Below are 14,861 nucleotides of genomic sequence, written 5' to 3'. Positions count from 1 at the left end.
TTTTATGCAACTCTGTAGTGTGTGCGGTGAATGAACGTCTTTGTCCTCTGTTTTGTGTGTGCTCAGTTGTGCGTGTGAGTGAGTGTGTGTGCGTACGCATATGCGTGTGAGCGTGTATCCATACTTGGCACCAGGCCGGTTAGCATGTGTGTGTTGTGTGTGCGTGCGTGCGTATGTGTGTGTGTGTGTGTGTGTGTGTGCGTACGCGTAACTATGCGAGATACAATACTTGGCACCAGGCCGGCTAGCGTGCGTATGTGTGTATGTGTGTGTGTGTGTGTGTGTGTGTGTGCGTACGCGTAACTATGCGAGATACAATACTTGGCACCAGGCCGGCTAGCGTGCGTGTGTGCGTGTGCGTGTGTGTGTGGTATGTGTGCATGTATCCATACCTGGCACCAGGCCGGCTAGCGGCTGGTTGTCCTCGTCCCCATCCCTGTAGGCCTGCCACCAGTTGGGGTCGTCCTGGCTGATGATGTGGAGGATGTCCCCCTTCTGGAAGCACAGGCCCAGCTCTCGACACGGCACGTACGGGTCGTCAGACGGGTCGTAGTCGAAGTGCGCCTTCACGTGCACCTGTTTGGTAAAAACATGTCCCACCTATAACAGTGCTAATTTTGTTGAAAATCAATTACGTTTTCATGAACAAACGAAATCCAGATAATGATCAAGGGGTCTGTTACACAAATATACAGTTGACAGGTTTAATTGTAATTTTAGTCAAAGTGCGCCTTGACGTGCGCCTGTTCCCAACCACCGTAACACGTTACTCAACTCCACATATGTAATAATGCAAATGCTTGACGATGAAAGCATGTGTGAGGTGAACAATGCAAATTTTCATTCTGCGGTTCAGGTCGATGTCAAGAGGCTTTGCGTCTGAGGAGTAATCTGAAGCAGAGCCGGCGGGCCCATAACGCTCACTACGCTCTGTGCGTAAGGCCTCGAGTGGCCCATGACGGCACTTACATAAAATAAAGTAAAAAACGAACTTCTTATTGATTCCGTCGCGTAACTATGCCTACGTGGTTCGCTACATTATCAGGAGAAAGAATCAAATTCATGGAAAACAACAGTCGCGTAGGCAAGGCAACTGAAGCCCTTCTTCTGTGGTTAATTTCGGATGGAACAGGAGTGAGAATCTTGAGTGAGAATCTCACAACAATGCCGAGCTCCCATGTCTTCAATAGTCAGTGTGCATTACAAGCGTTCCTGTTTGCGTTGCCCGCCGAAAATGATGTCTTGTTTCGAAAATTGTAGTAGCTGCCTAGTTGAGAAACATCAGCTGACTAGCCGACGAAACGTGAGTGCAATCGAATCAATGGAGGAGAGTGTGAGATAGGAAGGGGTGCCGTGTGTGTGCCCGTGTGCTTGCGCCCTCGCGGAGGAGATGAGAGGAAAGGGACAGGTCGCGCGTCTGTGTGGTTGGATGCGTGACTGCCTGCGTGATTTACGCTGCGATTATGATCTCTCTATCTCCCGAATATTTTATTGAATCATTTACTCAGTAGCCTTGTCCATCATCAAGTCGGCTTTTCTAATCAGCTTGCCAAAACAATGGCGATGGGGAGAGAGAGAGAGAGAGAGAGAGAGAGAGAGAGAGAGAGAGAGAGAGAGAGAGAGAGAGAGAGAGAGAGAGAGAGAGAGAGAGAGAGAGAGAGAGAGAGAGAGAGAGAGAGAGAGAGAGAGAGAAGTCGTGTGTGCGCATCGTGCACCAGCCCTGCTTGCAGAGGGAGATGGAGAGTGATCAACTAACTTTTTAACAGCGAAATATGACGCAATAATAATGCTGAACTCCGCTTGGAACGTTAACTTTGTGAGGAGAAATGCAACCTGTTCATTTTACTCCTCCAGGCGAGAGAAGACTTTGGCGAGGGTGCGCAGTGTAGGCTATTCACTTGCTCACCTACTTTCACATTACCATCACGTCTTGCAGGTGCAAGCCTTATGTCTTTAGATGTGCAAGCCAATATCTAATTTAGGCTACTCTTAACACCTGTGCTAACAATTAAAGGAAATGTATTTTGTTGGCATCAGTCTAGTTTGTGCCATTTCTAAATTAATGGGAACTTTTATGGATAGACCAATGTTATTTTTTTCAAATTCTGTAGATCACAAAGGACTGGTATGCCACATGTGCTTTATTGCTTAAAAATGTGTGTGTGTGTGTGTGTGTGTGTGTTGGGGGGGGGGGGAGACTGGTGACTTGATTTTTTTTATAGTTAGGGGGGCCCCTTGGCATATTTTTGCTTAGGGCCTCTCTTAGCGCGTTCAGGCCGACTGAGAACCGTGCTGGAGCCCGTTCCTGCACCTAATCGTGAACTGGCCGTCGTGTTCACACCACAGATATTGGCGTTCGCGAACCGGAACCGGTGACGACAGCGTGGCCGTCAGCAGGTTCATCCGGGTAATAAAGTCACGTGCGGAAAAAGTTCAGAGCCCCGTATTAACAAGGGCGGTTCGCACACAAGCACTTTGGTGCCAAACGTAACTGGTGCGGGCACCGACACCGGCTCCGTTCTGGTCGGCCTGAAAGCCCTAACAGAGGTCAGAACCGGCTCTGATCTGAAGATCAATCAATGCAAAACGTAAGGGTTGATCAGGTACATCACAAGGAGCTTAGGGACTTACCACAGTTTCCTTGATTGGTGGGGGTTTGGTGTGAGGTGTCGGGATCAGGATGAACGTTAATGTCCCGTGCATTTCCGCCTGTACAGATTAATCACAGATTACATTGAGAACATTACATTCATGGCCATCATCACCACCAAGAACATGTTCAGTAGAGAAACATTAGCTGACTCCACAACTCACAGAACAGATTTTACACATCAATATTTCACTTACAGCATCACACTATGGCAAACAACAACAACAAAAATACACATACTCCTGATATTTGCCACACTGACTATACACATGGTCAGAGGATTGCAGGTTCAAATTCCACCCTTCTACTGCCTCTCTTCGTCCAGGGTCTCTAACCAATACCCTGTACATAACTGTAAGAGTCAGCTAAGTCTAATGTAATGTAATGTAAAAGTGCTCAGCAATGCTCACCAGGATGTCGAAGACTTCATTGACGTCTTTGCCGCGGATCTCCACCCCATTGATCTCCAGGACCTCGTCTCCCTCCTGCAGCAGGCCGCTGCGTTCGGCCGCACCGCCCTTCACGATGCGACTAATGATCACACTGTCCATATCGTTACGCACCGTTGCACCCTGAGAAGGTCATAACACAACCAAACTAATGTCAAAATCAGACAGCAGTGGTTCCACAAACAGATTCTAAGGTTCTTTTGAACGTTGCCCTCTGGGGTACTTTTACGCTATGTCTCTTCCCTCAAGACATTCACATTTTAAATACTTGGACCATCTTCATTTTCTTTTTTTTATATTTTCTGTTCTTTTCCTAGTATTTATTACTGCACAGAAGAGAGCAGTTGCAACTTTCATTTCACTGCCAAGTGTGCCAGCAGAAGACGACATGTGTACAACCTGTATTCAACATGAACAGCCTAGTACAGTACAGCATGGTATTTCAAAGAATTTCAAATATGCTCCACTCTGCGCCCTTATCGTCCTGCTTAAGCTGCGGTGGGAAGTGGAGCTTAGTCTGAAGATAGCTGTATTTAGTATTAGTGCTGGTCTTTCAAGAATGTCAGTTATTCATCGTCATGTGCTCATGAATTCAAGAATTCATTAGTAATGAAAGGGGGCTTTTTGCAGAGAAATTCACACAAAAAAATAAAACAAGAAAAAAGTAGAAAAATATACGTTTCCATAAAAAAAAGACTGTGTGTAACCCATCAGGTTAAAATAAAAAAATAAAAAAGCAGAAAGCAAGTGTATGTGTAACCCACCAAGGGGATGTCTTTGGCCTTCTCTATGCGTACGATCTTGACCGTCTCCCCACCCCACTGGGTCAGGCTCTCGCACTGCCGCTCCTGGAAGCTTGCCGGCTCCAGCTGCATCTCCTGCTCCGCGATGTGGTCATGGGCCAGCATCAGAGCCTGAGATTAACAAAGAAAAAACACACACATCGGTCTCAAAAAGGTTGGGTGCAGGACTAGCAAAGTCACATGAAAACCGAAAATAAAGTCTGCGAAACCGAGCTCCCGTTTCTCTTATTTTAATATAGTGAAGTTTTGGCCAGCATGCCCTTCATCAGACCGGCATCAGAGCCAACCAGGATTTATACAGAAGAAGGAAGGGGTGCACAGAGAAATCAAGACAGAAATCAGAAGCCAACAATTGATAGTACATGAGAGTTAAAAGAGGGTCCCGAGACATCTCAATTAAGTTCTTGCTTTATTAGTGCCACACACACCGACCGGTGTATGGGGCATGAATAAAACAAAGGATTCAATAGCAGAGTTGCCTCGGGACCCTCTTTGTAATCTCTTTCTTTAAACAAATGATTGTATTCGGGTTAAGTTTTTCCCTCAGTTTTTTTGTTTTGTTTTGTTTAGAACATTTAGAACATCTTGCAGGTAAGCCAACTGGAATCCAGTTTGATACTGGCTAGGTTGCATGTAGGGCAAAACTGTAAAGTATCAGTCTACCAGGATGTAGAGAAGAATCATTTAAACAGACTAACTTAAAGTATTTGGGATGGAAGTTAATTTATAATGTTATAACACGAATTGCATTACATTTGTAACATTGTACATTCTTTTGTCATCTGGAGACATCGGTTTTTCATAGTGTCTAGGAGGCTTGGAGGTCAACTTTACAGCTTGAATTAAAAATCGAAATCTCCTTAAATGACCTCCGGTGCCACAGCAGCACGTCACTGAAACAGCTTAGGACACCAAGGCCGCCTTAAACACAGTCATAAGAAAGGAATCCTGTGTGACTAACCTGGAAGTTAGGTGAGGACAGCAGGGCATTGAGCTCAAGACCTTCCTTGTGTGAGGTTGACAGAAGCATAGACTGGACCTGGGGAGGAGGAAAATAGTGGAGTTACTTATGTGTATAAAAATAAGTCACCATGCATACTTATTTACTCAGCAAAATAGCTGTGTTGTGGCATTCTACCTAAATACACCTACAAATACACGAGTATGTCAAAGGACATTAATGCAATGGACTGTACTTGTATACAGTCCCCGTTGGAGGAAAAAACATCAGGCCAAATGTGTCTGGGCACTTTATGCTTGGGCTTTTTTAAACTGTGCTGCGCATTTCAGTGCTTTGCCTTTTTAATGACATGTTGGTTTTAGAACATAGGACCCGTAGGACTCTTGCAGGGTCATAAAAATGACTTTCCACGCTACCACCCCTCTTGGTAGTTGCATCAAAGCCCCAGCTTTTTGAAAAGTAATCCTGGGAATAATACAGCACAGTCTTGAAGGTAAAAACATATTAAAAAAGAGAATGTCCTTATAAAGTAAAATCTAAAATCTAACTTCAGTTCTTTTTCTGTTGATGCATTTTGTCACCGTGCCCATTTTACCCCCATGGAGCTCAGCCCACAAATACTTTTCATAGCTTTCCCATTCATGGTGACTGAAAAAGCGGCCTGTTCATGGGTCAGTAATATCACCATGTTGACACAATATGAGTGGGGCATGGCGAACCCACAGTGCACCGTGAAAAAGGTCATGTCCCCAGCATGGGTTACCACAGCTCAACTCAGGAGAGGATAAGGAGGGGTTTGTGTGGTGTGTGTGTGTGTGTGTGTGTGTGTGTGTGTGTGTGTGTGTGTGTGTGTGTGTGTGTGTGTGTGTGTGTGTGTGTGTGTGTGTGTGTGTGTCTAAAGCTGGGGACCCCTGCCCATCATCTACGGGGGCTAATCTACACGTCTGCTGCATATTATATATGAATGGTAATCCAAGTACATTCTGTAATCCAATACCGTCCACTTCACTAAACACAACACAAGAGAAACACACACACAAGCATTTAGCTTGAGCACCTTGTCCATTCTTGGGGTCAGCTCTGTACACCAACACACCCACACACACACGCACAAGCACACACACACCAGGGCGGCCTACACCCAACTACCTGTATGGTCTAGCGGAGAAGTCCCCATTGTGTTTTGAGGGAAACTTTCCGGTCAGCGAGTTTCCGCACTAACAGTGTTTCTCCCCTAGTACAGTGAACAGTTGTCCGCCCACCCAGCCAAACCCCTTGACCACAACCCCCTCAAACTCCCCCCTAACCCCACAAAAAAACTCCCATTATCCACCATAAGAACGCCAGGGCCCTGGCCGGACGACAACAAGGAGAAGCTTCTCTGTGTGGTTCTCATTAGTAGACGGTTGGTCTGTCAAAGACCCACTTCTATTCAGGGGAGACTCTCATTAGCGGCACATCCAGTCAGCCCTCATTAGCACTAGTGCTGCTGCTGCTGACGTCCTGTCGATATGACCTACTCACCCAGGATTGGACTAAACTGGACCCAAAGAAAGGCCCGGGCATTCTTTTCTCCATGGCTCCCTCTTTCTTGTGTATATTTTGCACAATATTTTTGTACATTATTAAGCTTATTGTGTTTTTTGGTTGTGGAGTATTGTGTATTATTATATGGTGTATGGTATATTGTGTCTTTTGTACAATAATGTGTATTCGGTCTTTTTCTGTATTTTTGTATTTATGTATTTACGTAAGCTGACAGACACTTTCATTTCGTTCAGGATTATTAGTATTCCACTCTACTCTACATTGTGGGCCGGTTTCTAAGAAAACCCAACCTAAGGTCATTGGCCCCTGAAGACTGCCGACACACTGGGAAACGCCCCGTACACCAGATCACCAATCCATGCCGGTACTCCTTGTGCTGAGCAACAAAATGATCCTGATACGGGTTAGAGCTATGTTAACTAGTTACTGGTAGAGCATTTCGACAAACCAGCCTCTCTCGACAAAACACCGGACAAAATTCCAGCCATGGACCCATTGACTTATTTAGACAAGTCACAGTCAGGGCCTTCTTGGGAACATTGGGGTGGCACAGGGACACTTTAAGCCCCTTTAAGCGGCACCACACAAGCCCATTACGAGAGCTTGACGACACCAAAATAATTGCCCTTCATAAACATTTCATGGTGTAGAAAATGCACGATTTCATGCGCTGTAATGCCTCCGGGCGTGGAGCCACCGCAGGGTGAAAGTTGAAACCGTTTACTAATGCATGGCTCGGTGGTGTTTGGGACATGGCTGAGAACCGTGGTGGCAGGTAATGACAAATTCGTCTACATGAGACATTTAATTCAGAATTAACACAATTTAATCCTGAATGAAGCTTGATTTCTCTTTGAAAACACTTAAACAATTTGGAATAAAAAAAATGCATTGTGCATTGTAAACTAGAACAGAACTATTTACTTCTGAATTATGAATTCAAAATAAAAACATCACGTAGCTTACACCTAGCCAGTCTAAAGTAGTGGCTGTCCTCAGTCACTAGGAACCTGCAGTATTCCTGTTATCTGAGCAATGACCATAACTGGCATAGCCGGCTCGATTTGCATGACTGCTAATGCACTGCAGAGTGCTCATACTTTTTGCTGACAGGGGCAAAACATCAGATCTGTAAACAGGTTTCATGCAGGCATTCCATGAAGGCGTTCTAATGGTGACTGTGCGTTTTCTGGCTTGAGTGTGACAAAATAAGGAAGAAAGTGGAATATTTTTTTTTTAAAGTGGGGGATGTTTAGGTTAATCTAATCAATACGTTTAACCTGCAGTCAAACTTCTGAGAAGTTGACTCTTTCTGTGAACTAGTGTTTCTCAACGGGGGATCTAGAGCCTAAGTTCCAGGGGCGCTGAGAAGAAGACAGGTGAGAGGGGGGCACTAAGCTGACAACAGGGGGCATTAGTGTACTACACTTTATTAATACTAAGGGGGGTGTTGGCAGGTTTATGAAGGGAGCATTATCAAGGGGGCATTTTTTCCTAAAAGGCCAACAGCTAAGCAACAAAAGAGCACAATTACGCCAACCTGAAAAGGTATATTCTGCATCATGACGATTCGATGAATGACTGTGGGTTCGATGTGTGTATGTGTAGCTCAAAAGTGGGCTCAATTAAGGGAGTTTGTCTTCGGATTTGAACAGGGTTCCAAGTTTGCATCTTGTGATAGTAGGAAAAAAATATGTGTGGCCTCCTGCATCCTCATTCATGCCTGAAGTGCCCTTGAGCGAGGAAATTAAGTCCACATTGCTCCAGGGACAGCACCCTGCAACTAAGTCGCTTCGGAAGTGTTTTTTTTCCGAAACGCAATGCAACGTAAACTCATTGGGAATTTTCATTTGAACTCCAACTCAACAATAAACTCAACAATAATTTGTTTGTTTCACGCAAAGGGTGAACGTGTACAGCAGTCCAATCAGATACGGATGAGACTGGGAGAATGACAGAGCGCATGAGCCATTCTGCACAATGTTTGGTGATCAATAAACAAAATCAAAACGGTCAAACTACCAGCCTCGTAATGCTATGCATGTATGTGTGAGGCCGGACTAGGGATGGAGTTTTAAGTACGCACTTTATGCATCTCTGCGATGGCACTTTATGTCTGTATGTAGGTTTTTTGTTTGTTTTTGTGGCGTCATGTGTTGTGTGTCATGTGGCAGCTATGTGTATGTTCAAGTCAAATTTCCCTCAGGACGACTGAAAAGAATCTTGAATGTACCTCATGCGTGAGCCCCTGGGCGCGCTCTGTGAGAGGGAAGGGCGGGCTGGCGCGGTGCATATGCGTTGCCACGGCGTTGTGGATGCCAAAGGCCTTCTGGAAGTCGCTCTTCTGCACCAGCTGCAGCACCAGCTCCACGTCCTCGCGGCTCTGCTCATCGCCCAGGCAACCCTGCACCTGCTTCAGGGACAGCAGCAGCTCCTCCAACTCTGAAGGCCACAGGAGACGCATTACATTACATATAGTACATTACATTACATTATATTATATAATACATTACATTACATTACCTTACATATACATTACATAACATAACACTGCATTATATTACATTGCAATATTCAGCGCTGTGGCAGCAGGGGGACAGGAAATGCATCATATCACACCCCAGTATTCAGATGCAACCCTGCGCCTATTACAGGGACAGCAGCAGCTCCACCAAGGACTGGAGAATTCAATTAAATTTGAATCGCCTATTATTACAACCGCTTTAAGTTTCTAGTCCGTGGGCCTATTAGCACTACAGCAGGGTGACCCTCTGATGAAGATGAAAGTTACACCGTCAAAACATGTCTGGTAAAGGATAAAACTTTCACATGTCTGAAACACGCCTGCCTCCGTGGAGAAAACAATCAAGTTTCCCCACAGACAGCCTAACCACAACAACTTTTGGGGGACTATTCTTCATTCACCATCCCGATGGCAAATGAGAAAAATTGAAAAACACTTTTGCTGTCAGTGACGTCATCACTAGGCCACAAGCAGGCAAGGGAGCAAGGGAGGACGGGAGTTAGGATACTAGAAAGAACCCCATGACTCCACAATAGACTTCTTCTACTTGTACCTCCACTCGATTTATTGGCCCCTTCAGCGTAAATGTATTTCCATGACATGAGAATGAGGATGCGTGACATTCTCAACATGCACAGCATACACAGCCTACAGTGCAATAAGCCAAGTCTACTGTAGGGTTTTTTACAAGACTTTGTGGGGGTTTACCAGACTCTGAAGTAATTTGATTTATAAGGCTGAATATTAAAATCCACCTTGTAAACCAAATGAACACTGAAATAAAACCACACAAGTATTACAGTAGTGCATCACTGTATAACACTGATGCAGTCTCATCTAACCTATCAGGGAAAGAGTAGCTCATATTTTCTTGGTTTATATTTTTTTGATTGGCAATTCTTAAATCATATTGCACAAATAAAATACCCCATCAAAACCTAGAGCCAAATTAACAAGTAAAGTATACCAATTCACTCATGCCTCAAAGCTATCAGATGCTATTTAAAAGCCTTACCTCAATAGAGGAACATCAACAAGAATTTGCCCCCATTCAAATATTAAAATACGTCCAGGCCCAGACACGATAGAGAAGAGACTATCTAAGAGGAATCTAATGGGAGCTGAGGGATGTGCAACTTGTTGACAGTAGCCGGGTGGGAGGCCAGCCACACATGAGCTGCTCCGAGATGCTTCTCAATTAGTCATTTACGTACACGCTGACAACACAACTCTTTCCATAAACAAATAATAAACACTTTGTTTTTGTCAAATGTCCTTGATTGCTTGCATATTTTAGTTCTCACATACATTTTCATCAAAGCAGATATTGGGGCCATGGGTCTTAAGTATGATTTAACAGAAAGATGAAGTGAGGAGGAGAAGAGGAAGAGAGAAGGAAGAGAGAGAGGGAGGCGAAGGTAGGGGGAGGAGTGTGTCCAGAGCTGCATGAGGGACTGGACGTTTACATTGGCCTTCCGAATCCTTAATGAATTCCCTCCCTACTGAACACACCTTTTCATCTCCTCTAAACACACACACACACACTGTATGCCGCACTCACACGCTCTCCCTCCTTCACTCCCCACTACCCACTTTAACATTCCACACGCCTTTCATCATCATTTCACCAGAAGCATCTTCATCTCCATCCCTTTCTTTCTGCCATGTCCATTACAGCTACACCCAGTCTCAGAACAACACAACCTCAGAAACATTCACCATTGTCAACTAGTTCTATGATGAAATCTATTACGGTAAGTTAGAGTGTTTCCAAACTTTTTTATTTCTTGCGTAACCCCTAAGCCTTTTTTTAAAATCACACCATGACTATCTCCTAACCTATGCTGGATATCTCTTCCTCTACCCCCAACATGCTAAAACTCAACTGGAGATACTAAATCCCACCCTATTTGAACTAAATATGGATTTCATTAGCCAAAAATCCTCAGAAAAACCTGCCCCAACACCGGCAGACAGTCAACCTAAACAGCCCAATAGGGCAGGAAACCGCCCAATCTGGCAACACTGACCAGTGACCACTGATCTAGTAGGCTGTATATGTGTGGGGCTGCTACTGAACATAATGAAAAGCAGCAACAGACAAAGACAACACCTGCTAGAGCCCTGGCTAGGGCCCACCTCCCCTCGTTTAATTACTCACTCTCTCTCCACAATGCATTCCTCAATACCTGATGAGTGAGCTCATTGGCTCTGCTGCCTACACTTCACCAAGCACTTCAATCCCGGGGGACATATGGGGGGGCAGAGCGGGATGACTGTGCTTTCATAGACCCCCTTCCACCAAGACAGCATCTTAAGCAGTGTGTGCTGCCTCTCCAACACCATGGTGGCACTTGTAAGGGCAACAGCTCTGTCCCAAACGTCGTCAAGGAGCTTGTTTACATTCTAACTGGCACAGCAAGGTTGCTCAAGTGTTTCGCTCGCCAACCGACTGACCAATCACAAGTCTGAAAGCTGCTTTCTGCCCACTTGCTTGAGAGCAATGTTTTTGTGCAGGTGGTGGTGATGGGGGTCACAAGGAACTGCTTGACATTCCATTCTAAATCTACAGGAAGTGAAAGGCTCCTGAATTTATGTTTATTGTGTCTCAGCAGATGTTTGTTTCTTACCCTGAAACTGACTTAAAAGGTGCATTGTGTAGGGTGGTGGTCAGAGTAGGTATTGCACCTAAAGCTTCTCATTGAAACTGTGCAGCCTATTGCCAAATGTAATCTTTTCATATTTACCAAATAATAAACTAATATTTACTAGTATGACCAAAGTTCAGTAAGTATTGCAGCTAAAAATTCATATTTCTGGAAATTAAAAATGGTGGACAATGGAGAAGATCCCCTTTTCATGTATGAAAAGTGCAATTTTTGTCATAATGAATACTTAATGGTGGTGGAAAGTATTAGTGGAAAAGGCAACATTTCTGCATTGGCAGCAAGAATTCTGTAAAGAAACTGCTGAAAATATTACACAGTGCACCTTTAAAATACAAAACACCCTTTACAATACTGTTCTGCGTAGGCCGAGAGCACGTTACTGCTCAAATAGTGAGTTAAAGAGGAGGGTGAGTGAAAGACGAGGGTCCTGCCAAGTAACAAACCCCTACTGTTTCATCAACTACCTCATCCTAACCCCGGGCACCTTGACAATTCACATGCTTTTCGGCTTCATGCCAGGGGAACTCCAACAAACATTATTACATTAATTCATTCAACTATTCTGCATAGCAACCTTCTATGGAAACATTACAATACACTAGTGAAAGAAACATTTCTCTTTTCCATTGGTAGAGGCCAAACCCCCTGCTGATGCTTTCAGACACAGCGAGGGGAAATGGTAATGCCATTCATCTTGGTGATTAAAAACACATTTTTATGACATGGAGAAAGAGACTCATCTAGAATATGTTGTAATGTGGGAGGTGGGTTCTCCGAGACAGATGGTAATATAATAAATCTGGGAAATTAAACAAATTAGACTCACCTAGTAGATAATAACACAGATATAATATACATCTTATAAAATCCATCTGGGAAACGAAAGCATTTGTTATGCCACAGTGGGACACTCACCTAGTAGCGTGGGGGGACCCCCGAGACCTTGCAGGGCAGACAGCGCCCCGCCGGGCCCCTCCAGCGAGTCGAAGGTGGGGTTGTCGATGCCCACCTTGGGGTTCTGCGCCAGCTTCTTGAGGCGCATGGAGGCGTTGAGGTCCAGCTCCTGGCGCGTGCGGCCCTCCTCCTCGCGCCGCCGCCGGTCCTCCTGGTGCTGCCGGATGCGCTCCAGCTGGGCGCTGCGCCGGATGGGCAGCGTGCGGGCGCCCAGGTCCCCAGGGCAGTCCACCGCCATCTCGCGGTGCCACTGCTGAGGCTCGTCGGGGCTCTCGTGGTGGTGGCGCCCGCTGGAACCCGTGCCCTCAACGCTGCCACCGCCACCGCCACCACCGGACTCGGTCACGTGACCGTTCATATGGGACGTGGTCATCATCCCCTACCAGCTGTGACGTGACAGCGGGCCCGCGACTGTGGTCACTGCAGCTGCTGCTGCCGCCGCTTCTCCTGACGCCACCACCACCACCAGGGTGTTCTGGGTTAGGAGGAGGGGGCGGCCATGACACTGGACAATGTCAGGTCAACACACACACACGTCGCGTGCTGGTGGTCTGTCCAACACACAGGTGTAAAAACTCTTAAAAGCACTCCAAAAACTCCTGGACGACACCTGGGAGAAACATTCAGAGGAGAAGAATTAGAATCATTCAAAATATACATTCTGCAAAATGATGTCATTCTCAGTCTTAATACATACAAAGTTCATGAGTTTTGCCATTTCTAAACTATACATCAAAAACCTCAGCTGGAAGCACAGCATTCTGACACAAAGGCACTGTAAGAGGACTTTGTTCATGGGTCAATGACGTTTTAGTGCTCAGACCTCAGGTGGTACAACCACAGCTAATGCCCATAGATTAATTAGTAATTGGTAATTAATGTACAGCAATGAATATGCTTCTCAGATAATCCATTAAAAACAAAAAAACTAAATAAAAAATAGGCTAATTTCAAAGCCAAAGCTCTAAGCAACATTTCAAATGAAAGATCTAAGTTCTAGCTAATCATCCAAATCTGCAGATGAATGACTCATTTGGAGACAGACTAATGTTGGGGGAAACACACTCTTGCAAGTTCACTTCTGCCCGCACAGCACCAATGGACAAGTTTAGTGGAAGAGAGCTCAGCCTTACTTCATTGCAATAGCAGCCTAAACTTAGCTATGCCTTTAAAAATGCTGTTCATCATGACCGTGTCAGATAAAACAGTGATTGCAAAATATATTTTCTGTGCATGTGTGTACTTTCACTATGGTAGCATTGTTTTGCAAACTGGTTTGCTAGACTTCTTTTGCTTTATTGCTCGATAACGAAGCAGCTAGTTAACATTTGATTTTCAATTCTGTCCTGCTGAAGGAGCCTAGCAGGAAGAAATAAAGCAACCAAAACAGTTGGGACGGGAGAACGTCCAGTGCTTCTTTTTTATCTTTGTCGTGTAGAGACACTGATACTACTGACATGGGCTCACTGATACTGGGTGCTGATGCTGAGAGTGCGTCACAAGCCTGACCCCACCAGACCTCTGCACTCTCACCCCCTCCAGACAGTCTAGTAGCTCAGTGGTTCCCAAACTGGGGGTCAGGGCCCCTAAGGGGAATCATGGAGAAAAGTGAAAGCTTTCATAAAACCTAGACAATTACATATACATGTCTATGATGGCGTCATTTAGCAATACTCTTTCACTTTTCGAATATGATGTGGGACGGGGGTCGGGAAAATATTTGTAGATCCAAATCCCAGCTAAAAAAGTCTGGGAAACAGTGTTGTAGCTCGTGCTCTGATTTTATTACCACACCTCACCAGCCCAATTTTATGGGACTTACTGACCACCCACCTAGCCTAACACACCCCTACATTCAACAGTGACAACATGACCACTTTCACCTCCAGACTACAAACGCAGACAGTTTTTTCCCCTCCACCATCACTGAAACCACAAGTTTCACTTGGAACGCACAAAGTGTTATTTCTGGAGTCTGGACAAAGCTGTATGTATGGTTTGTATCTGTGCGCTGCACACTGCACTGAACATGCCTGGTCTCTGTTGGTTTCTATCAGCCTGTGATGTTTTGGCGAAAATGTTTGTCTTTTTTTTACATTGATGACTTTCAGAGATTCTAGAAAATATTCTATTGTAACACATTCTAACTACTTAATAATATCGGTTAATATGTTTAAGATTACTACTTCACTTTTTCTCTGAACAAAGCTTTTCCATTGTAACTTCACCTTCGGTAACTTCACTGTTGTAATCGCTACACACTAAACATGGCAATGCGTCATTTATACTGTAGTAGGTACCTT

The 14,861-nt window shown here is 44.9% G+C and overlaps 1 protein-coding gene across 1 annotated transcript in view; it reads right to left on the bottom strand.

The window, feature by feature from the left end:
• LOC134435551 (protein PALS1-like) overlaps positions 1-14,861 on the bottom strand; it is a 29,693-nt gene that overhangs the window by 6,738 nt on the left and 8,094 nt on the right. The window contains exons 3-9 of the mRNA XM_063184604.1: positions 12,520-13,168; positions 8,645-8,853; positions 4,864-4,941; positions 3,864-4,013; positions 3,061-3,222; positions 2,632-2,709; positions 393-576 (exon numbers count right to left, since the gene is read on the bottom strand). Coding sequence (XP_063040674.1) covers positions 393-576; positions 2,632-2,709; positions 3,061-3,222; positions 3,864-4,013; positions 4,864-4,941; positions 8,645-8,853; positions 12,520-12,934 — 1,276 coding nt within the window. The 5' untranslated portion in view covers positions 12,935-13,168. The remainder of the gene's footprint in view (positions 1-392; positions 577-2,631; positions 2,710-3,060; positions 3,223-3,863; positions 4,014-4,863; positions 4,942-8,644; positions 8,854-12,519; positions 13,169-14,861) is intronic.

The sequence above is a fragment of the Engraulis encrasicolus genome, chromosome 19, assembly GCF_034702125.1.
Source record: "Engraulis encrasicolus isolate BLACKSEA-1 chromosome 19, IST_EnEncr_1.0, whole genome shotgun sequence".
NCBI lineage: Eukaryota > Metazoa > Chordata > Actinopteri > Clupeiformes > Engraulidae > Engraulis > Engraulis encrasicolus.
The sequence above is the reverse complement of the archived record's forward strand: the minus strand, read 5'-3'. Positions and strand labels throughout refer to the sequence as shown.